The sequence below is a fragment of the Haliotis cracherodii genome, unplaced genomic scaffold (assembly GCF_022045235.1).
Source record: "Haliotis cracherodii isolate W230 unplaced genomic scaffold, xgHalCrac1.p SCAF_10, whole genome shotgun sequence".
Taxonomy (NCBI): Eukaryota; Metazoa; Mollusca; class Gastropoda; order Lepetellida; family Haliotidae; genus Haliotis; species Haliotis cracherodii.
Genome location: NW_027266265.1, coordinates 55809610 through 55834832, shown reverse-complemented (window position 1 = coordinate 55834832; position 25223 = coordinate 55809610). Strand labels below are relative to the sequence as shown.

Below are 25223 nucleotides of genomic sequence, written 5' to 3'. Positions count from 1 at the left end.
GAAATCTTGGAAGAGAAATCAGTCACGGATGTACCTAAAATAATGTGAAATGTTGGAATATTGCTCGACATGAAGGGAAGTTAACTATGGGAAGATGATGTCATCCCTCTGGTAATACAGTCTTGTGGAGAGTTCTTGTGTCATTGAATCTTTATGCACATATCTTAATATGAAACAGATGAGAATGTTTCACTGGCCCCTTTTGTTTCTAGTTGAAGAGGGTATATCAATGGAAGGGAATTAGCTATTTGACCATTATACCTGAAGTCTAAATTAAACATCCCGTCCAAATTACCTTTTGCCAATCGGAGCATAAATTCCGATCCATATGCATAAAGAAACGAATTAGATCGGGAGTAACTAATATCATTCATATTGGCCAATGAACTAAGGCGCCGCAATTCGCTGTGTAGTGTTGCGTCTCTTGGTAACGCCAGGATACTCTGATAGTTGCTTCAAATCGTGGTTCGCCCTGATTATGTTTTCAGCATCGTGCCCGTGCTCGTTAGTTTCACCAAAGTGGTAAACGTCTAAGACTTGCATCACTTCGGGCTTTCCTCCCACATCAAGCTGACACGCCGTGAACTGGATTACTGTTCAAATCGGCGTTAACTTTTGAATGAGCATGCTCTTTCTACCAAGATTTCAAAGAGCGTCATACGACTATTGCTCAAAAGTTTCTTTGATCAAGGTTACAACATTCAAGGCCTCACTACAGCTTTCCATAAGGTGTTATGGTAGACATGTTGAGACATGTTGCCGTGTGTTTTTCAGGTGAACAGTTGACTTGCCTTTGCATGTGTTGTTCACGGGTGCCACAGGAAGGGCAGGATAAGCTCACCTTTTCACGAACACCAGGTATCATCGTTATTGGATACATCTTCCCGAGGCAAGTGAGTTAACTGAGTATCAAAGTCCAGTTTCCACCCTTACCGAACTAGGCTGGTATTATGGAGTTAGCTTTTGGCTGGACTAACGAGTCTATGCATACTCCAATCACAATCGCGCAACGAAATCAAAATCCGGTTCGTAAACATGCAGATTTCGATCGATTGCAGGATTTGCAAACCATGTGCACCGCCAACTCGTTGTCAACAGATATTTTCCAAATCTTTTCATGTCTTTAATCAAGGTGCTCATATGATTTGATGCACTTGACGATGTGAGGCCCGTTTTATCACAATATAGATCTTGATTATCGATCAGATTGTCTTGACCGGGCGCCCCCATTTTGTTTGAAGCAAATGCAAATGATACGAGAGGTGGAATCTGATTGGTCCATAGGAGAGGCATAGAGGCATAACTCGTAATAGCCACTGGTGGCGCTACGATCGAGCCAAGTAATTCCAGCCTAGTTCGGCAAGTGTGGAAACTCGACTTTTAAAGTCAGTTAGCTCTCTTGCCTCGGGAAGATGGTTTGGACAGTGATTCATATACAAATGCTTATCATACAGTTACAATCGTACAATGGAATCTTCTTTTAGCAGAGATTCTTAATCTTGTTTACTAAAATTGATAGAATTACTTCACTTCAGGCAATTGCGTCACATATCGAACGTGTTTACACAAGTTGTAGATTCATGGATTCGAACCCACGCCCCACGGACACAACAGCAAGGGGAAGCAACTCTAAACAACTATTTCAGGGCCTTGCATCACGAGGACACCACCGGGATGTCTCCACTGATGTTATGAGAGTGTATCACATGAGTATTTCATAATCAAATGGTATCATAATTTCACGGTAATTCATAATAAATAAATAAATAAATAAAAATGTCACTTGGAATAACTAAACTGGGTGTCTGTTACATTTGCTTACATTTCAGTGAACCAAATTGGTTTCACTGCGTGTCAGCTTGACGTTGGAGGAAAGCCCCAAGCAGCCAGATCTTAGAGATTTACCACTTTGGTGTAAATATAAACTGTCAATGCAAGAGAAAAAAAATTGGTGTAAATGCCAAAATAGCTGTGAAAATCAGTGATGACACCAGATGTTCGCGAAAAGGTAGGCACGGGTACGGTCTGACAACCTAGAAACATAATCGACTGAAACCTATGTTCATCTGACACACAAAAGGGACGCAACTCCGCACGGTAAATTGTGACGAATGAGAGAATGCCTCCGTGCCCCGCCTACCGTGTTTTTTATGATTTTATTTTTTTGGGGGGTACACAAACAATACGTTAACAGAATATAGTTCACATGCAATCTTAAATCAATACAAGTTTTAGAGTATATCTGTGGATAATATCAAACACAACAGTTCCAATGTCAGGATTCTAAGGAATCATTATTGAAGTAAGACGAGTTCTATGGATGAACAACTTCTTTATTACACTCAGTGCGACGTTTCGGTGTAGATCCTAACACCTTTATCAAGCAAGTTATGAAGTGATGAATAATCACTTGCTTGATAAAGGTGTTAGGATCTACACTGAAACGTCGCACTGAGTGTAATAAAGAAGTTGTTCATCCATAGAACTCGTCTTACTTCATCACACCAACTTCTAGATGCCACTGAAAGAAGTTATCATGCAAATTCATGGTGGTGACACAGAGACCAAACTTTCATGAACTGTGTGTATTTACATTGTGAATATGATATATTTCTGTCGATGAAATATGAATCGGTTATTTCTTGTTTGATGTATGGGAAATATGGTATGGAGTCGGAAAAGTTTGATTTGAATATGTTTTGCTTTGTTACAGTTAGAATATGATTTAATACATAATTTCGTTTTTTCTGATATCCTTATCAAATTGTCCATTTTGAAAATTCAATTCTGTTCCAGTTTTGTCTAGGATCCATTTTCCAGGTTGTTCCAGACATGTGTTATAACTTCACACTCAAAAGAACATGTGCACTAAGGTTTGTTTTTCTCGTTTACAAAGAGTGCAAAATAAATGATTCTTTATATTCCATTTTGTACACCCCCGCCTTGTTGTCACTTGTGTTCATTCCAACCGACAAGGTGAGCTTCAGTAACTTCAACGGTCTAAGCCACGTGACGACGAAACACGTAGCTTTAGACAAACAGATGTCAGGCTTTATTCTAAAGCCAAATAAGTCAAACTTTAACAGATTGCTATTGATGTCACTGTGAAATCAATAGTGAAATATTGTTTCTTGGTGTCAAATAGATTGATTGTTAAGATATTCCTACACAATACCTTTCATAAAGACTGAAAAATATATTTTTCAGTTTGCGCCATCAAGGATAGTTCTTCCGAAAGGTTCTGGGAGTATGTATTTCAGAATGACAAAATCTGACGAAATTTATCTTTACAATGTTTTAAGTGAATTTAGAATGTTTTTTTAGGATTCTTTGGAATACTAACTACAGTTTAATATTAATAACGATGTAAAAGTGATACTTTCTTACGCTTTCCAGACACAAACCATGCATACTTTGTACTTCTCTCTGCTGGCACTCGGGGCACGCCTTTCCCACGTTCAGGGTAAGTACATGTGCTGATGTAGAGTTACATTATGTACATTATGCTATGACCCTGTGTTATAGAGCGACCTTGATGCACCAACAACTCTAACATTTTCAGGTCTGTATTAAACTTTTATATATTAATACCTAACGAGTGCTAGGTGCAAGCGAATTCATGATATGACGTCTTCTCCAAGCCCTTCGAAAGAGATGGTTCTAAATGGATGCCCTTTTTGAAGCTTAACCTATGGTTTGATTATGTTGGATCAAAGTGGAATTCACATACGTATTTTTAAAAAATATCCGAGCCCACTGCATAGACGTGGTTATTTTGTCTTCTCAGGTAGGTGAAGAGTAACCTTTTGATAGCATGGTGTGTTTTAGCACTCACGTGGTTACTTCTTTTGGTTGGTAACATTTACTTTTTGAACTGTATTCTTTTTACTATCTACCTTTTTACATACCGTACAATAAAAACCCCGTAAGTTTCCATTGCCATTTCATATGCAACAAGTGTTTGCTCCAGGATACATTGAATTTTTAAAATGCATTTACTTCTAGAAAGAGCAGCAAATGAAATATTTTAACTAAGCGATATTCTGTAATTTCCGTCGTTATTTGCATGTGTTACATGCCATGTAGCTGTTTCTTACGATGAGCATATATTATTATGGGGATTTATTGTACCCTGGAATGGCCACTGGGTTTGGATTGAAAAGACACAAAACGAAAGTCGGTATCGAGTCACTTATTATTAAGCGCAATCTTACAAAATGTAACACTATGACAGTTCAGTTTATTTTTGTGTCGCTCAATTGTTTCGACAGCGACCACTGCAACACTTCCCATGTCTCCGACCGCATGGACGTCACCATCTCCGTGGGCAGCCTGGACGGCATCGTCGTGGACAGCATGGACGGCACCATCATGGACAGCATGGACAGCACAGTCGGGTACTGATTTGTCCTATATTTAATAGGCAATTGAGGTAAACTAGTCAAACCATACCACAAACAGCACAAGTATTGTAAGAACATAAGGGCATAAGGACATAAAATGTCACAATGATAAGGAAAAACGGTCATAAGAATCAGAAGTACATAAGGATCATGAAGCCATCAGGATGATGGACAGATGGATGGAACGATCACGATGAACGACCCACAAGGACAAGCGTCGCCAGAGAATCAGGACATACGATTATAAGGACCTTAGAATTATCAGGGGGAAATAACGTAAAAAGAATCACAAAGACAAGATTCATGAAAAGACAAATATCACAAAGAGTGAAAACATCCATTAGGACATAAGGGGATAATATGACATAAGAATCACGAGGACATAGGATAATAAGGACATTAGGATGTTAAGGATAATGAGAACATAAGGATTATAGGACGTTAGGACATGTGAAAGACGTAAAGATGTAAGCATAATAGATCCCAGGATCATGACGACATAATCATCTTAAGGACATAAAGTACAGGTGCGGGAGTGAGTGAGTGAGTAAGGTTGGCTTAACACAGGTTGGAACAGTATTCCAGTGCGTGTCAGGTTGATGTGGAAAGAAAGACCGAAGTGATGCACGTCTTAGACGCTTAGTACTTTGGTAAAATCCATGGTCACGGGTTTGGTGCTGACAAACCTATAACCGTTCTATGGGTAAGAACATAAATTCATATGGACACCAGGGTGATAAGGATGTTGGGACCACAAGGACGTACGCATCACAATGATATAAGCAGCATAAGGACATAAGTATTATCGCACATGGTGATGTAAGGTTCAAGGACATATAGACCATGAAGACATACTGACCCTTAGGATATAAAGGTCATATGCACATACGAATCACAAGAACAAACAGCATACGGAGATAACTACAGTAGGACATAAGGATGTAAGGGTAAAGAAATCACACAGGATCATAAGGACATTAGGATCATGGGACCATAAGGACTTAAGTGAGTGAGTATGGCATTACGCCGATTTTAGCAATATTCCAGGAATACCACAGCGGGGGACACCAGAAATGGGCTTCACACATTGTACTCATATGTGGAATCGAACCATGGCCTTCGGCGTGACGAGCTAACGCTTTAACCACTAAGACTCATGATGGCGAAGAACCATTTTGAAGTACGTATCGAATGGAAATATAAAGGACATAAACATAACAAAACATAACAATTATAACGACGTGAGGATCACTCGATACAAGGTGAGGTGAGTTGAAATTAGATTTAGTGTCGCATTCAAGATTATTGAAGTTAAATAGCAACGTGCATGCACGTGTGCGTGTGGGCGCGCGTGTGTGTGTGTGAGAGAGAGATGATATAAGAACATAAGAAACATAAGAATCATAAAGGGAAACACCAGGACGTAAATATTATGCGGACATAAGAATAATAAAGACGTAAAGATCAAATATGAAGTAAGGACCACAAGGTCATACGAATGATAAGGATAACTTCTTTCAGTGGCATTTAGAAGTTGGAGTGATGAAGTAAGACGAGTTCTATGGATAAACAACTTCTTTATTACAATTAGTGCGACGTTTCGGTGTAGATCCTAACACCTTTATCAAGCAATAGATGGATAGGGCTAAACAACATAGGTATATATACACTTATTGACATCTAAGTTGTTACAATAAGAACATAAGTGTGAAAAAAGGTAAATTGTCCCCGAAAAGTCTTGAAAAAAAATAATTATGCTTAAAAAACAAAAAGAAATTGCTTGACCCAAAAATAAAAATAAAATAGTCGGTCTCCAAGAAAAACAGGATATAGCGATCATAAGGACATGGGACATAAAATACAGATTAAGGACATAAGGACCAGGGCCCACTTGCACAGAGCGATCTTAGAGCTAAGATGATCTTAACTCCCATACTTTAACATAGGCCTACAATAGTCTTAGCGCTAAGATCGTTTTGTGCAAGTGGGCCCTGGAGGACATAATGACCCAACAATGATAAGGGCACAAGGATAATAGAACATAAGAACCACTTTGACGTTAAGGTCATATATGATATAGGAGCCATTAAGGACGTTAGATCTCAAGGAAATATAAATCATTAGGCCATAAAAATCATAAGGGCACAATAATCATAAGGACGTTAAGATCATAAACATAAGGATCATGAAGACAAATATCAAGGGGACATACGTACCATAAGAACATGTTTCACGAGGACATAAGAATAATAAGACCGCAATGACGATAACTGCATAAAAATCAGAGGCACTTAAGCATATTGAGGACGTAAGAACCATATGAACATCCGGGTAATAGGACCATAGGTTCATATGACATTAGGATCATACTGACATAAATACCCCATTGACGTAAATATCACAATGATAATATGGACAAAAGAACACAAGGACATACACCATAAGGGCATAATGGCGTAAGAATCATAAGGGAATAGGATCATCGGACTTAAGCTGAGGTGAAGTGAAATGGGGTTTAACGTCGCGTCCAAGATTATTGCACTTATATAGCGACGTGCATGTACGTGTGTGTGTTTGTGTGGCTGCTTGTACTAGTCCGGACTGATGTCGATTTATAGTGCTAGCTCACTGAGATACCATGCCGCAGTTTAACCCACAGTATACTGACTCCGAGCCGACCAGTCCTTGTTTCAGCCCCTTAATGCCGAGCGCCAGACAGGGTAACAACAAGTACCATCTTTTAATGTATTTGGGTATGACGCGGCCGCGGATCGAGACCCGGACCTTCCGCTCTCCGGGCGGACGCTCTACCACTAGACCACGGAGACTGAACCAAGTCTCCGAACCTGGCCGCCAGGTCAATTCAATCGTCTGATGCGACACACATATTCTACCCCGGAATTCCCGCTGGGGATTTAGGGCTTAAAATGCACGAAACACAGCCGCTAGATGATTATGTAAGCGGTCCAAGTGTATGTAACACGTGCCAAGCAAATCACCGTATACTGAAGCTGAAAACGGATACAGGAATAGCTTACCTTACATATGAAATACTTTAAATCATTTGGACGATGGCGTTTTGATACATTTTCCCGCAACAGCCGTTTACAACTAGAACCAAATATATCCCGCCTATTCGTGACCAACTCGTCCCCTTCCGGGACAAGCCGATTGTAGGCTCGTGCCCCTTTCCGTATTGGCGAATGAACTACTTCAAACCATTTGTGGCCAACTCGTGTTATTCCGGGACAAGCCGAATAGCTACTCGTGCCACTCTCGTGGCCATTTTTTCGACCGGGTTCCGTCTTAGCACAAGCGAGGAAGCGCATCACAGCATGCTTTGAGGCATCTGGAGGTCATACACGCTATTGAAGGCAACTGTTTCGACAATGAACTTGTAGTGTGTCTGACAATGTTTTGGTGACATTTCAGACAACTTTTAAAAATGAATGTGTGTGTGTGTCTGTTCGTGTGTGTGTATGTATATGTGTATGTGTATATATAACAGGTTATTAATTAATTTGTTTTGGTGATTCGATAATCATTTTGATAACATGGATATTCCACTGAATGTAGTTTTGGAAAGTCAAGTCTAGTGGTGGCTCAAACGATCGGATGTTGCAGTCAACAGAGCCGTTTCCTGGATGTAAAGAAACGCACGTGTATATTTGTATCTAAAAAAATGTACCAACATGGCCCTACAAAAAACAAGATCAATTAATATGACACAATTCTGTTCTCTGTACATAGCGGTGTGGAACCGACAATCTACATTTTACCACATTTTATAAACAAAAGCGTCTTCCCCAAATAATTTTAAATACGGACGAGAATCTGTACTTTACTGAGAAAGTATTATCCCAAATATAATACACTCGGGATTCTATTGATCGAAGTACCAATATCCCGACGCACCTCCTGATTGCGCTGTTTCGACACATTGCGGCCTTCGAGCGGGGAAAGAGCCTTATTGAAGGTCACGGAAACATGCGAGTGGTGACAAATGTTATCCCGCCGTCATGGGGGCGGTCGGGTAGCCTAGTGGTTAAAGCGTTCGCTCGTCACGCCGAAGACCCGGGTTAGATTCCCGACATGGGTACATTGTGTGAAGCCCATTTCTGGTGTGCCCCGCCGTGATGTTGCTGGAATATTGCCAAAAGCGGCGTAAAACAATACTCACTTATCCCAAGGCTTATCCCTTGGGTATACGGTTTTATGCACTTCTGTGTGGCCGTTTGACATGCCGACAGGGAACATCATACAGTATTTCCTTCGTGACAAGCATACTAATAATGTTGTCCCTTTTAATCCGGGCCAATCAATGAAAGCTAACAGACTACAACAGAAAACTGCCATGTGTCTACAATACACAAGGAATCGGCAATAGAAGATATTGAGAACGTCACCCAAAACTAAGAAACAGTGTCATAAAGTCATAAATATGAGAGCACGCTGCCGAAAACATGAAAATGCAACACTAAAACACACACACCCAGCCTTCTTTCTGAGCATGCGCAGAACAAGAAGGAAGTTGACCGTCATGTTACGAGGTGAACTGAAATGGGGTTTAACGTCGCGTCAAAGATTATTGCACTTATATAGTGACATGCATGCACGTGTATGTGTGTGTGTGTGTGTGTGTGTGTGTGTGTGGCTGCTTGTACTAGTCCGGACTGATGCCGATTTATAGTGCTAGCTCACTGAGATTCCATGCCGCAGTTTAACATGAATACCCCACTCAGACACAGTAGACTGACTCCGATTGGTGGGCATGTAACCGTAACGTGTGAGTATCCAGTCAGTGCATGTTGGGGATGATGGGTAGCCTAACGGTTAACGTGTTCGCTCGTCACGTCGAAGAACCGGGTTTGTTTCCTACATGGGCACAATGTGAAAAGCCCACGATGTGATCTTACTGGAATACTGCTGAAAGCGGCGTAAAACCTCACTCACTCACTCGCTCACTCAGAATTAGGGTGCAGCTGTGTCACAGTTTTCTAAGAATTCCGAAATATCCTAAACTTTTGTTTTTGTTTTAAATTATCGAGTATTTGGTATATTAGAACCAACGACTCAACCTGGGCACAATGTGTGAAACCCATTTCTGGTGTCCCCCGCCGTGATATTACTGGAATATTGCTAAAAGCGACGTAGAACAATATTCCCTCACTCAGTGCATGCTACCTGCCTCATGACTCCTTTCTTTCTCCTGTCAGACCGCCTCCGTGATCTAGTGGTAGAGCGTCCGCCCGGAGAGCGGAAGGTCCGGGGTTCGATGCTACCTGCCTCATGACTCCCTTCTTTCTCCTGTCAGAATGCTACGGTCCGTGGACCTGCTGGGAGCCAGGGACGTGTTCCGTGACGTGTGGGGAGGGCGTGATGGTGGAGAAGCGCACCAGAGAGCGTCTTGACTGTGCTACCAGTGACTGTAACGGCCCACTGGAGGAGCGGAGATCGGCAACCTGCAACATTCCAGGATGCGCTTGTGATGAGGGTGAGATTCAGATGTTGATGTGCTATCCTGTAGGTCAGCTAAACGTGGACTCGGCCATTTAATTAATTTCTTTCTCAGTAAAGTAATTACCCTGCCCGAACAATTGTATCTACGCTATATCCAGTGTATCATATTTCCATTCTATTACGATGTAAACCCTAAACCCATTTGACCCCATACTTTCGTGTTTTCATCCTGATTCAAATTGCACGCTATTAAAAATTGTCTTTAACGTCTTTTAGATGAGAGAAAATGAGTTTATCAGAAATGGAATGTAGATACAATACCCTGGATGAAAGAGGATGTCCTTAACATTAACAAACCAGGCCATTGAGTATTTTATTTGGTTCAAACATGTCAGTGACGAAGCAAAAACATATGATAAGTATGATTTATTAGGTGCTCTTATATTTTTTAAGGATCTTAACGGCTGGTACCTGCCTCACGTCGTTACTAAGTTTGTGACATATACACACTGATATTCTGGTATTTACAAAATATTTAAAAAAATAAAATCCATCACATCACGAACGGCCATTGCCGATAATACAAAAGGTGAAGAGTTACACCAGAATTATTTTGAATTTGCATAAATGTAAATCAATCTATAAAAGAATCCATTTTGCTTCAGATGTTGGCCAGTGGACAGTGTGGGCTGGAGTGTCCCCGTGCTCAGCGACGTGCAGTGGCTATATGACCCAGAACCGTTACAGAGAGTGTACCGTACCAACGGGTTGCTCCTGGGACCTGATCCAGTCCAGACAAATGCCATGCTCCCATCCATGCTGGTAGTCTCCCTAACAGGACGGAGGTGTGTATTTAATTAATAGTCGTGAAACTGTCACAGATATATACCTGTCCTCATGTGTGAAACTAGCACAGGGATGTACTTGTCCTCATCTGTGAAACTAGCACAGGGATGTACTTGTCCTCATCTGTGAAACTAGCATAGGGATGTACTTGTCCTCATCTGTGAAACTAGCACAGGGATGTACATGTCCTCATCTGTGAAACTAGCACAGGGATGTACTTGTCCTCATCTGTGAAACTATCACAGGGGTGTACGTGTCTCCATCCGTGAAAATTTCACAGGGGGTACTTGTCTCCATATGTGAAACTATCACAGGTATGTACTTGTCTCCATCTGTGAAACTTTCACAGGGGATACTTGTCTCCATCTGTGAAACTATCACGGGTATGTATTCCTCATCTGTAAAACTATCACAGGTTTGTGCCTATCTTCATCTGTAAAACTATCACAGATATGTACCTGTCCCCATCTGTGAAACTATCACAGATATTTACCTGTCCCCATGTGTGAAACTATCACAGGTATGTATTCCTCATCTGTGAAACTACCACAGGTATGTGCCTGTCTTCATCTGTAAAACTGTCACAGATATGTACCTGTCCGCATCTGTGAAACTAATCCGTTGGTAGTTGAACACAATGAACTGGGTCATGGGAGGTTACGAGCAGAACGACGGTGTTGGGAACAGGTCTTGGCGCGATCGAACCACCACGGACACTCCCCCCATGACATATTTACACAGGTCAAGGAGAGTACACCAGCGTTCAGATCGAACCACCACGGACACTACCCATGTCACATTTACACAGGTCAAGGAGGTACACAAACGTTCAGATGTTTTATGTGCTGTACGTACCTTAATAAGAGCGATAAACCCATTCCAGAAATCGCCGTTTAAAGCAGATTTCATTGTACGATTCCGACTGTATCATGAGCATGTGTTCATGAATCATTATCAAATAGTGGAGACAACGGGTGTTTCTGAAATAGTTGAGCGTACCCCATTACACCTATATCGCAAACCCTGGTATTGGTAAGCCAGGCCTTCGCCAGAATAAACATGGGAATATATGGTAGAAGTCTAAATACTGTATTTGTGTCATTTTGGTCACCGATACGTCAAATTTGGAAATGTCACACACATGGCTACGTAAATCCCTATGTTTATTATACATGTATGGAGATGTGGTAAGACCTGTGGATCAAGTAAGCTATTTTTATAACAAGCTGTAAAAAATCCAATTAAGGAAGAAAAGCTACATACCCGATTATCTGCCGAAACAGATTCATTTGGGCGTAAAAGGTAATATAGTGGTGAAAACGATTTATGGAACAGTGAAAAGCCGAGATGACACCAGGTGTCCGCGAAAAGGGTTGGCACGTCCTGAAAATCAGACCAGAGAACACATTTGTTTGAGGATACAATACCCCTGTGAAGACGACACGACTGGTTTGTATCACCGCGAATAGCTGCAAGATTTCTGATGCGGCATTAAGCAATATTCACTCACTCACTCACTGCTTGTTTATAAGACCACATGAATCTACAACTTGACATAAACGTAAAGTCAACAAGTGTCGTTTCATCGAAAATGTTCACTGTGCCTACCTAAAGCAACAATGGCGCACATTGGGTGTGATCTTTATTAGAACTTAATCCCTTTATTTCCCCAGTTCACTTGACTGTCACATGACACAACACGATCCGACCGCAGTCGTCACTCTCGTTTCACTTTTCCTTAATGACAAATTCTATTCATTCCTCTTAATAACAGTAATGCTTTCTAAAAAGGTCGCCATGTCCCGCTGTCGGTCGGATTACGGTTTCAGGGAAATCTTGCAATGTAGCAACTCAGTTGCCCCCGGGGTTATCATGAAGGTCACGGAATAAGCCGACAGATACCGAATATTGTCGGCATCCCTGCGTTGGTATGTTGCAGCTATATGTATTTCATTTCACTATGGAATCTTATTTTATGTTTTGTAGATCACTTCATCGGAGAAGCAAGTCTTCACGTTGATCAACATCAGAAATATTTCATGAAGAATAAATTTGGCATGTTCAAAATGTTTTTGTTAGTTTTATATTTTTCATATGGCGTCAGAAGTAAATTGTATACGTCCAGCTTTTGGACAACAATTCAACACTAGCATTTACACAAGATGGAGCTAACTCATGAGACCGAGAGACTTTTCCTTGCGCCCGAGGATCAATGTCAAACAACAAAACATGTTTGTACACTATCAAAGTAAGAACTGACTTAAACTTGATAGATCCCCAGTAATCTACGATTGTCGTTAGATCCCCAGTAAACCACGTATGTCGTTAGATCCCCAGTACCCCACGCTTAGACATAGATCCCCAGTACCTCACGCTTATCCTTAGATCCCCGGTACCCCACGCTTATCCTTAGATCCCCAGTACCTCGCGCTTAGACATAGATCCCCAGTGCCCCACGCTTATCCTTAGATCCCCAGTACCCCACGCTTATCCTTAGATCCCCAGTACCCCACGCTTATCCTGAGATCCCCAGTACCTCACGCTTATCCTTAGATCCCCAGTACCCCACGCTTATCCTTAGATCCCCAGTAATTCACGCTTGTCTTTAGATCCCCAGTACCCCACGCCTGTCGCTAAATCCCCAGTACCTCACACATGTCGTTAGATGCACAGTACCCAACACTTGTTGTCGGATCCCCAGTTAGAGGGGCGGTCGGTTAGCCTTGTGGTTAAGGCGTTCGATCGTCACGCCGAAGACACGGGTTCGATTCCCGACATGGGTACAATGTGTGAAAGCCATTTCTGGTGTCCCCTGCCGTGATATTGCTGGAATATTGCTAAAAGCGGCGTACAGCCATACTCACTCACTCACTCACTTATCGTTAGACCTCAAGTACCCCATGCTTGTCGTTAGATGCACAGTACTCCCACGCTTGTCGTTAGATCTGCTGGACCTGATACCTGTCGTTAGATCCCTGGTACCCAGTTGCTGCCATTAGAACCCAGGTACCCCACACTTGTCGTTAGATTCACAGTGCCCCATGCTTATCCTTAGATTCACAGTGCCCCATGCTTGTATTTAGATGGACTCTGTTTTGCAGCAAGCCATCCTATAACTGTGATAATCACAATTTGGGACTCACCAATACAAAAGTTATGAAATACATAATCGTAGATGGCATAGTGTCATGACAAGGTCATGGTTGCATTGTCTTCACCATGGTACCAAGCATGAGGATAATAACCTATGCCCATGAGGTGTGACAAGTGTTCATATCTACATCCTATGATGGACCACAGGTGGCCCAGTGGGCTAAGTCGCCGCAAGTCGCTGTGCAATGTTGCAGGAATTTATGATTGTGGATTCGAAATCGAGTTCCTTTCTAATTATGTTTCGAAGGTTCCTTCAAAGTGGCATAAAACAAAACTCACTCTTTCACGCTACCATTAATTTAGGAAAATACCCTCTTCTGATTGGTCAGTCACTTGTGTCAAATCAGAATAACCACTTCTGATTGAAATATTGAATTGACTGATTTGACGGCAGCATCACCGCGGAGACTAATACTCAAAGAAAAGTAATGTTGCGGCTACTCCAATATTCGAGGCATGTGTGGCAGAAAGCACGACCGAAATTGACTATGAGGGTGTATTTCAAGTAATAAGTACAACTTGAGGTTTGGCTGGTAGTTTGCGCCTTGGGTTTGACGTCATAAAGTAATACCGGTATGCGGTGAAGAATTAAAACTTGGCTTGCTTAATTATCTTTATGAGACAAAGAATAGAAGTAAAAGAAAAATAAGATACTGATTTGTTCATGGGACTAAAATAAACTTTCAATAATTGATGATAATGACATCGGTTTGGAATTTTGAAAGACTGTTCAGTGGGGTTAAGACACAAAGTGAGAAAGTGCTGGTGTAGATAATGAAATAAATGTTTTTGCCATTACATAAATGCCGCAAAAACATTATCATGGAATTAATCTCAGAGACAATTGTGCAATTCCGACTATGTCATGATAATATGTTTAAAAATCACTATGAAATAGTTATGATTCCAGGTGTTCGCGAGCATATCCTGCCCCACCGGGAGCACCCATCACGAACACATGCAAACAAAAGCGACAAATCCCTTTCCATTTTCACAAGATATATCTGCCAAAAGCAGAGTCGATTGTACCATTCCGACCATATCATGAGCATGTGTTTATGAATCGCTATCCAATAGTGATGACACCAGGTGTTTATGAATCGCTATCCAATAGTGATGATACCAGGTGTTTATGAATCGCTATCCAATAGTGATGATACCAGGTGTTCATGAATCACTATCCAATAGTGATGATACCAGGTGTTTATGAATTACTATCCAATAGTAATGATACTAGGTGTTTATGAATCACTATGCAATAGTGATGATACCAGGTGTTTATGAATCACTATCCAATAGTGATGATACCAGGTGTTCGCAAAAAGTGGCTATTCCAATAGGGCAAAAACTTTTGACTTTATGTTTGTCACTAATAAGACAAATCTCGTAATGGCCTCCATACGTCTACCATAAAACCTTTTGAAAATTTCACTGAGGCCTTAAATGTTGTAACATTAATAAAACAACTTTGAGCCTGCTCGATTGGACCTCAAAAGTTGTGAACTGCAAACACCTAAGGCTGGAACTGCAGGAATTTTGCTCGACATAAAGGGAAAGGTGACAATTAGAAAGTTGAAGTCATCTATTTGTCACACAGCCTTGTGCTTTGCCACCCTGAATATCTAATGATATAATCAGAGATTTCTTATGAATATAGAAAGGGTTTTGTCGCCAAAATTAGAACAACCGCCAGCGTTTTTATTTTCTATAAGGTCGACTGCTTTGATGGCTTTTAGATAAATGACGTGTTTAGTTTGACAAGACAGGTCTTGATATGGTTTGTGCAGTACGCATCAGCTGTAAACTAAGATTTGATTTCATGAATAGTTATCAAACGTTTCACAATATGTTGTGCCACATAAAAAAATGCTGTAAAGAGTAGGGTTGTAAAGAAACATTTATCCAACCTTACTGAACATTTTTTTTTAATGACATTTGTAAAGTAGTCTTTGTTTTTGGAATTCAAGTTGCCTCCATGTTGAACATGGGCCGGGTTCGTGATATCCCGAGGACTGCAATCTAGTGAGTGAGTGTGTGAGTTTGATTTTACGCCTTTTTTAGAAATATTCCAGCAACATCACGGCTGGGGACACCAGAAATTGGTATCACTCATTGTATCCATGTCGGGAATCGAACCCGGGTCTTTGGCGTGACGAGCGAACGCTTTAACCACTCTAAACCATATGCAATCTAAACCATATGCGACACCATGAAAGGAATCTCTGCTTAAAAAAATCCCTACACTGTCATGGGCATTTGTTCTCGAATCACTATCACCTGGTAATAATAACAGGTGTTGGCGAAAAGATGAGCATGTACAGCTGAAGGCAAGTCAGTTTTACACCCGACAAAGCACGAGAACGTATGGTACACCTCAAAATAGGAAAGCAGTCCTTCGAAATACAATTTGAGTAACTCTTTTCACGATTTCACAATTACGATCAGAATGTTTTATGTAATGTGATAGTCACGTGAACTAGTGAAACTAGTAAATCCAGTTCCAATATGGATTCCTCCCAATTTTTTTATCAAGCTTAATTATGGGACTGATGTCAACCGAAGGACACGTATGAGGAGGATGTGTTTAATAAGGAATATGTACATCTGTCTGACAACGGTTAATAATAATAGAAATATTATGTCTCTGTTCATAAAATACACTAGTTACATTTTCTAGACCTTGGCTTGAAATCGTTTCAAGGCCATGAGCTTTGTTTTGTTTGTTTGTTAATTTGCTTAAAGCCGCACTCAGAAATATACCAGCTATATGATGGCAGTCTCTAAATAATCGAGACAATCCAGAGATTGACATCATGAGCATCGATCAACGCAATTGGGATAGTATGACATGCATCAAGCAAGTCAGCGAGCCTGACCATCCGATACCGTTAATCGCCTTTTACGGCCAGCATGGGTTGCTGAAGACCTATTCTACCCGGGATCTTCACGGGTCTCAAGGCCATGAGCACCAACGAGCGATACCAAAAATGTGGGAAGGCCGAAAGTAACAGTTCACTTAAACACCTTTCGCGAAGATTACGTCATAATGGAATAGCCCTGCGTGTCTGGTACCAGTGTTATGACATGCGTGAACAAACAAAACCCGTGACAAATAGCATGACAATATCGGTGTGGAATAAGCAGCGTTCGGATAGGCCTCCTATAAAGTCATACGCTCGTACCTACGTATTACGTTCTGCTGAACCGTTGCCATGGTATCAGTTACTGATTATTCTGTTCAACATTCATACACTTACTTTCAGTGCCTGTGGAGATTTCAAGACCATGTACTTGTGTACCTACATCGTGATGCACGTGTAGCTTGTACGTGTAACTGCCAACACAAATTTATTGTGAGCATGAACAGACACCAGCTGTGAACACTTAGGTGCATGAAAGAACTGCACTAGCTTTCATCACCATTGGGTGTGGCGAGAGAGGTGTTAGTCACTAATCGTCTTAAGCTTGATTTGCACTAAATACCAATTGGTTTATTGGTTTACTGCCAGATTCACCCGGTTCGGCTTGGCAACTCCTTGACAAATTGTCTGATATATTTGTTCTTATTAAGCCTTAAGTGATTAAAGGAATAAACAGTTACACTATGACACGTGGAGAAACAAGCAAATGAATGATTTTCGCTGTAAAGAGTTTAAAAATGAGTAAGTGGCTTACCAAGTGAGTTAGTGAGTGAGTCGGTTTGAGAGTGAGTTTGTGGTTGGGTAGGTTGGTTGAATGGGTTTGGGTGTTTGTTTTGAGTTGAGTTGCGTTGCGTTGCGTTGCGTTGCGTTGCGTTGCGTTGCCTTGCCTTGCGTTGCGTTGCGTTGCCTTGCCTTGCCTTGACTTGACTTGACTTGACTTGACTTGACTTGACTTGACTTGACTTGACTTGAGCTTACGTCAATTGAACGTACGATCATGAAATAGAAAAAAGCAGGTCAGATGTGAACAGGGCTTCTTAATTTTCTACCAGATATACAACATGAAGACTTTCTTGTTAAACTATAGATATATAGAACGTATTGGCGTTATCAAAAGTGCTTGGATGAATGTTAACTGTTGCATCTAAATGAAACTGGCCATAGAACTTCTCATTATCAATGCATATGCAGAACACAGAAATGTATTATTTACCTCAAGTTTTGCTGGAAACATATGCCTAATTATAAAATGGATTCTGCAAAATGACAACATATGATAACATATTTTATTACCTTCAAGTTGATTTAAACAAATATATATATACAAAAATAAGAAATTCTCATTTTAAGTTTCTACTTAGATATGTTTTCTTGTTTTAACTTTGTATTTGTTTAAATCAACTTGAAGGTAATAAAATACATTGATTTTAATCATGCTATCAACAATACCGTAAGTGTGGTTTACCATTGTTTAATTTAAGAGGGGGCGTATGCACAAAATTAATGGGCATCAAGAATTATTGTCTTGAAACTATAATCCTTATCTTCACATACTTTATTGAACATCACCATATTGCTGTGATGTTACACGCCCTGAAACCTGCTTTTTTAAATACATATTTGAATGCATAAATGTTCCGTGTTCTCCATGAGTTTCAGTTGGTAGTCTCTGAATGATACGGAAAGGAAGCATTCCTTAAGGTAAGGCCTGATGAACATTACAGTAACTCGTTACACATTGCTTGTTTAATACTTTTGGAAATTTATAAGCATGTTTTCGAAAGTATATCTACTGACACAGTTTTGATTGCTTCCAGTTTTCAATCATGCTGCCTCTGCCTGTTGCCCTGCTGACCCTGGTGTTGTGCGCGTGCAGCGTTCGCGCCCAAGTCCCAGGCAAGTATTCCTAAATGTCAATTCCATATAGAGGTTACCTATTATAAACTCGAGGATCCAAACAAAACCATTTCTGAATTTGAAATTAGGAGAATACAGCACTCTCATTTGACTTTGTTGGTTCATTACTAACTGGAGAATCTGGTCGCCTTATTCATTCCTTAAAATTATCCTTTTCGAAATACAGTAACTTGTGTTTTTGAGTAAATATCGTTTAGACACTTTCGGAATATTGCATTACAAATCATTGTGGGCAAAGTGTACTTTGAGCTTTAAGACTAAATCAGAAACGTGTTATTCTTCTCGTGGGGTTCACGGACTCGTTGGCTCTAAGACTTCTTTTCTCAATGTCTTCAGAACGACCATACAAAGTTTGAATTGGCAAGGCAAATTTGATGGCGAGTTGTTATTCTTTCAAGGCAGTAAACATGATGAAATGATTAGATAATACCAGTGGTCAGAATTTGTCACCCAGTAACTTATGTGCTGGTCGCAGGAGGAGACTTAATGGGGCAGGCTCAGTGAGGTGTCATTGTACCCTGACGGCGTGGATATCTTTTTCACGCCAATGTCTTTTCACACCAATGTCTCACAAGAAGAATTTTGCTCAATCCTTCCACCCACTGGCCAATATCTACATGTATACAGAGTATTTGCTGAATCCGAATTTGGTATTAGCATACCTAATAAACATAGATTTAATGTAATTTGTAGTGAGTGAATGAATTGGGTCTTACGCCGCTTTTAACAGTATTCCAGTTATATCACGACGTGTCAGCTTAATGTGGGAGGAAAGCCTGAAGTAATGCAGGTCTCAGATGTTTACCACTTCGGTGAAGCCCACGAGCACGAGTATGGTGCTGACAAACCTAAAAACATAATCGGGACTCGAACCCACAATCTTAGGTTTCAGGCGTGCCCAACGGACGCAACTCTGCACATCGAATCGCGGAGCCTTATGCGACTGGGCCACCCGTGCCCCCTGTAATTTGTAATGGTAAGGTGAGATGAAATGGGGTGCAAGCCGCGTTCAAGATTATTGCGCTTTTATGCTGCAGTTTACCATGAATATGCCTCTCAGACACAGTATACCAGTCGTTGTTTTAGCCCCTTAATGCCGAGCGCCAGACAGGGTAACAACAAGTTCCATCTGTTTCACACACACACACACACACACACACACACACACACACACACACACACACACACACACACACACACACACACACACACACACACACACAGACACCCGTCCATGTATATCTAGGTACAATAATCTTCAATGCAACCTTAAACCAATATTTCATTTCACCTCACCCCTCCAATCAACACTTGTAACCTAAGTGATCGATGCTGTGAACTCCTTACTTCTGCTTCATGTCAGCTTTGTTAAAATCTCATCTTCAAATGATCCAGACGAGCACTTTAGCATACACTTACGAATTAAAATCCAAACCTTAGTTAAATACTGGTTGGTTAAATACTGTTCACAATCTTGTGGTGGCATTAAGGGGGCTTCTAACAATATATAAAAATGTGGATTCTGAATATGGATAAGGTTTTCAGAACAGAAATTACCGTTTTTTAAAAGTCACGTTTTTATAGCCCTGCTGCCTGACGTGTCCCATTGAAACTGTTTACAGTGTAATAAGCGCATTAACATAGGCTTACTAACGAACTTGTCATTCTGATGAGGTGATTTCCAAACTGAAACGCAGCGGTTACCTAAAATCAGTTCGTGCAAAAATGAATTGTGCGACCCAGCAAATGACCACACAAGAATGAGTCATTAACAAAACATACAGAAACACAGTTTAAGATACAATGGGTGACTTGCCAAGTAGATGCAGGACATGCAGAGATTCATTACATTTCATGAGCTTGTAACGTTGAACATGACCTTCGATTTGCCCTTGTTACCCGACTCTGTTGTCGTCGTCATTGTTCCGGTTGACAAGATAGTACTTTTTAAGATAGCGCAGGCGATCAGTTTTAAAATGCGTACACTCAAACAAGTAGTGAAACTCCTCACCGGCAGAAGTATTACAAAGTGGACAGATCCTATGAACATAGGGTAAATCTATCCATCGTCCCTGCTCAACAGGTAGAGAGTGATTGCTGGTTCAAAAGTTTATGTTTATAAATATAGGGTTCAAGGCTGGTTCAAGGCTGGTTCGATGACATAGTTTGATCGTTGTGCCATCCCTGTCGTAAAGCCTACTTTCTACAGTGGACAGCAATCATTGTCTGTTGCCAACGCTTTGATTTAACCATACAAAGCTTAAACCACAACAATCCTATAAATCCTTGATACACTTTATTCATTTAGAATGGTAATACATCTGTGGTGTACATCTGGTAAAGTGTGTTGTAGATAATTACGGTAAGCTTGTTATTAGTCGTACAGGATACAGTTTTATAGCAGAATGCAACTATTCGCTTTTTGGTACCAATTTTAAAGGTTTCTACCAGTCTCACCATACAACATGTACGATGAAGTACTTTTTCTGATATGAAGTATATACTTTAGAAACATTTTATGAACTCCTTCTACGCAAGTGATGTCACTGAAACCCCACACTTCGAAACCATATATTGCAATAGGCGCTACCATGTGGTCAAACGTTGGGAGACATTTCTGGCTTTGGATAATAAAGCAAACGAGGCTTTTAAAGATTGTTCTATTAACCTTTTGATGGCTTATGTAAAAGATATGTTTTTATTGAAAGCAATTCCTAAATATGTATCACAATCTGTTATTTCGATAATTGTATTTCCAAATTTAAAGTCAAGTTTACTTTTTTGGGAGGTGCCAGAACCAAAGATTACTATCTTTGTTGTATTTAGATTCACCTTCGGTTTCCATTCTTCACAGTAATTTACGAATACGTTTAGACTATTTTGTAAGTCAATAGGGTTTTCCGAAAATATTACAATACAATAGCAACATTAGTAACATTAGTTGCAAAACCCCAACAGAAGTTTGAAGGGGCACACCTTTACAGTTGTGGACTCTCAAAGAGGTTTCAACATAATTTAAATATATTGCGAACAGTAATAGTAACAAATTTTCACCTTGTCGAACCCCCTTCTTACAAGTAAAATATCCTGATATATCTTCATCATGAACAACACAAGATTTTATATTTGAATATATATTGTGAATAAGATTAAATATTCTACTGTAACCTTTCCTGAAGCCAGCTTGTATTTCTGAAATAATATATTTGTCATTTGTAAAAGATGTCAAGCGATTGTTCAAAACTGCGGTGAACAATTATCCAAGACAAGATCAAATGGTAACTGGGCGATACTTTTCAGATTTGGAAGGGTCACCTTGCTTTTTATAAATAGGTCTGATCATACCAACCAGCCATGATTTCAACTTTCAAGAATTAAATTAAACAGTTCATGATAAGCATTGATCATTACGTCTTTATCGATATCAGGTAATCGTTTTCTATCTTATCAAGTCCAACACTTTTTTCTCTTTTTAGTGAATTGTTTGCCAATGATATTTCTGCAAGAGTGAATTGTCTGTTAAGTTCTTCATTATCAGATTGAAAATCTATGATTGGTGTACACTCATTTTCATCAACATCATTTGCATTAAGTTCTTTAAAAAACAAAAAGTTGGTCAATTGACACATTTTTGTCAAACTCTTGATTTTTTAAAACGTATTTCCAAAAATGCCTTGGATCTTCTTTCGCCAATTGTTTGAATTTGTTTTTAGTCTTTCTCACGTAATTGTTATGATCGTTTTTCACAGTTTTTTAATTTGTTTGTTAACACCGCTCAGTACACTTTAAGTTTAGTAAGTCCATAAGTACGTCTAGCATTCTTGAACTTTCTTTTCATATATTGACAGTCTTTGTCATGTCATTCTGGATGCTTATTACTTTTTCATTTTGTTTTGGGTTTACTTTTGACACCAAAGGTTTTGATTGCTGCGTTACAAAATAACTGTGACAAGAGCTAATGACATGTTGGTTGTTAATTTCATATGAGGCAGAATTATTACAAATTGTTTTGTCCAACACGACCTGAAGTGAGCAATAAACATCACTATAACAATCAGAGAAATCAGCTGTGTGAAAGCACTTAATTGTAGGGGCTATTTCAGAAGTAACAATAAAATAATCAACCGGATTTGAGTCCTTACATGTAAAATCTCAAATGTATTTGTCTGAGAATGATCTATCGTTTAACATAAACATGGATGTTGTTTTACATAAATCTATCAGGGTTTTACCATAACCATTAATAGAGGGCTCTTTTGATATCCTTTCGTGAGAAAAGCCACAATGAGTCAGGACATTTGTAATAATATTTGTTCAGCATAATCGAGGTTGGTGTTATTAGCAACAGTGCTGTCAATTTTCATAAATATCATCTAGTGAATCAGTTCTTGATTTAAAGTCTCCAGACAGGATAGTATTATTACTCAAAGTTCTGAAAGGTAATATATCAGAAATCAAATCATATAAATGATCATCTTTAACAAATCTCGATGATAAGGGGCGGGGGTATATATATCAGCATTTAAGTTGAACGGTTGTTTGTCAAGGCGCATCCAAATCGCAACATTGACGTATAGTCACATACTTCTCTATATTATTAAAAACCGACATCCCTAAACCACCAGATTTCTTCGCTGTATTGGATCTGTTTTTAAGAAATAGTTTGTAACCTTTTACATGAATATTATCAAATTGGTCAGTTTTCGTTTCTTGCAATCCAACGATCGATGATGATTTAACCAAAGTCACAAATTCTGGAAACTTCAACTTGCTGGGTAATCCACAAACACTGATTGATAGATTTAATGACAAAATCGTTGACAATAAATATACTACTGTCATTCTGTCCATTATTGATATTGCCATATTGAGCACTAGTATCCTGATTATTACAGTGGAGACTTGGAGGAGTTATATGCACATCTGCTGTGGTACCACTCTGAGTGCCCTATGTCATGGGTTCGTGTTGTTCCTTAGGATGTTCAACTGCAGGATTGTGGGTAGTATGGGGGTAACCAGCCGAGGCTGCTGTGTATGGGGGAGGGGTTCTGGGGGTCACCACTCTCCATTGATGTATAGCCTGTCAACTATAATATGTGCTTTCTACTTTGCTTGTTTTGCTTCCATCGGGAGCGGGTATAACTTAGATTTCCGATATTATAGAACTTCTTCAGGAAATTGTTCACAAACAAAAATTGTACGGTCACCTTTTAATTTCTTGTATGCTGTAAATCTGACGTCATCACGGTCCTGGGTACTGGTGCAGCGAGCGATGACTGGACGGGGGTATTTCCTATCTTGGCGTTGCTTGCCTTGTCGATGGACCTTTTCTAGTTTCGGCTCTCTGCAGTCGAGTTTTTCTTCCAGAAAGTTCTTAAAGGTGGCTGTTATATTCTCTGGTGTAGTGGTGGGGCCCTGTTTGGGTTCTTCAATTCCAAGTAGGTTTTTTTACATTGAGCCAACTTGCATATCTATTTGCTGTTCCTTGAGTTGAAGTTGTTCAATGTTTAGAGAACTCAGTTGAGCATTGTGCAGGTCATCCCGCAGCTCTGTTTCCAAGGCCGATTTATCCTTATTCCATTCTTCAAATGTAATGTTTATGAATTGTACACTTCTGTCAATGTCACAGACCACGGTTTTCACACCTTCCATAGCCTGGACCTTACTATCCAAGAAAGTAAGATGAATTCTTATTGCTACGAGTTCCGAATTCACATTGTCAATCTTTTTCAGAACTCGGTTTTAACCACTACCAAGTCCCGCATCAATTCCAGCACCCATTGGGGGCCCAATCTTGATTCAAATCTGTATAAATATCTGTGTTCTACAAAGGCGATATTGGTGCGTTTGCTAAAATGGCTCCATGTTGGGGGTATGTACCCTGTATTCCATGGTATCCTAAAGTAGTCAAATTCTGTATCAAATCAAACTTGTAAAGATAATACTTGTATGAAACAGTAAACTGACAAAGTTTAATTTATTTATGCATAATAGTTACAGTTAAAATGGCAATTTAAGTTCATTTTTGTAAAACTTCAACTTTTAATTTCATTCTTAAAGAAACTATTCCAGAAATTCATCAAACATGTGTTCATGTTGTTGATATGAGACATAGCAAATATGATATACTGAAAAAATGCAAAATTTTCAAACAGGAAATGTAAACAATTGCTGCTACTGTAATATTTCAAATACATCAAAGGGAGATAACTCCTTTATAATTTCAAAATCATTTCTAGCGATTATTCATGAGTAGTATGTAAAACATGATTAAAATTCTTACAACTTCTGTCTCATTTCTTTAATTACATCATGTAATGATAAAATGCATTATTTTCAGACCCGTGAAGATCCGGGTTAGAATTGATCTTCAGAAAACCAAGCTTGTCGTAAGAGACGCCTTACGGGATCGGGTGGTCAGGCTCGCTTACTTGATTGATGCATGTCATCAATTCCCAATTGCGTGGATCGATGCTCATGGTGTCAATAACTGGATAGTCTGGTCCAGACTCAATTATTTACA

General features: G+C 39.9%; 1 protein-coding gene across 1 annotated transcript; it reads left to right on the top strand.

Moving 5' to 3' along the window:
* The first annotated feature begins 3405 nt into the window (after positions 1-3405).
* On the top strand, positions 3406-10689 carry LOC139452716 (properdin-like). Its single transcript, XM_071234292.1, has 4 exons — positions 3406-3463; positions 4272-4397; positions 9718-9897; positions 10529-10689. The coding sequence occupies exons 1-4, from the start codon at positions 3406-3408 to the stop codon at positions 10687-10689; spliced, it is 525 nt and encodes a 174-aa protein (XP_071090393.1).
* The last annotated feature ends 14534 nt before the right edge of the window (positions 10690-25223 follow it).

Excerpts from the sequence above, each read along its gene's own strand:
- LOC139452716 (XM_071234292.1), top strand. The coding sequence starts at position 3,406 with ATGCATACTTTGTACTTCTCTCTGCTGGCACTCGGGGCACGCCTTTCC. Across the intron at positions 3,464-4,271 it reads ACGCCTTTCCCACGTTCAGG|CGACCACTGCAACACTTCCC; the intron begins GTAAGTACATGT and ends TTGTTTCGACAG. Across the intron at positions 9,898-10,528 it reads AGGATGCGCTTGTGATGAGG|ATGTTGGCCAGTGGACAGTG; the intron begins GTGAGATTCAGA and ends ATTTTGCTTCAG.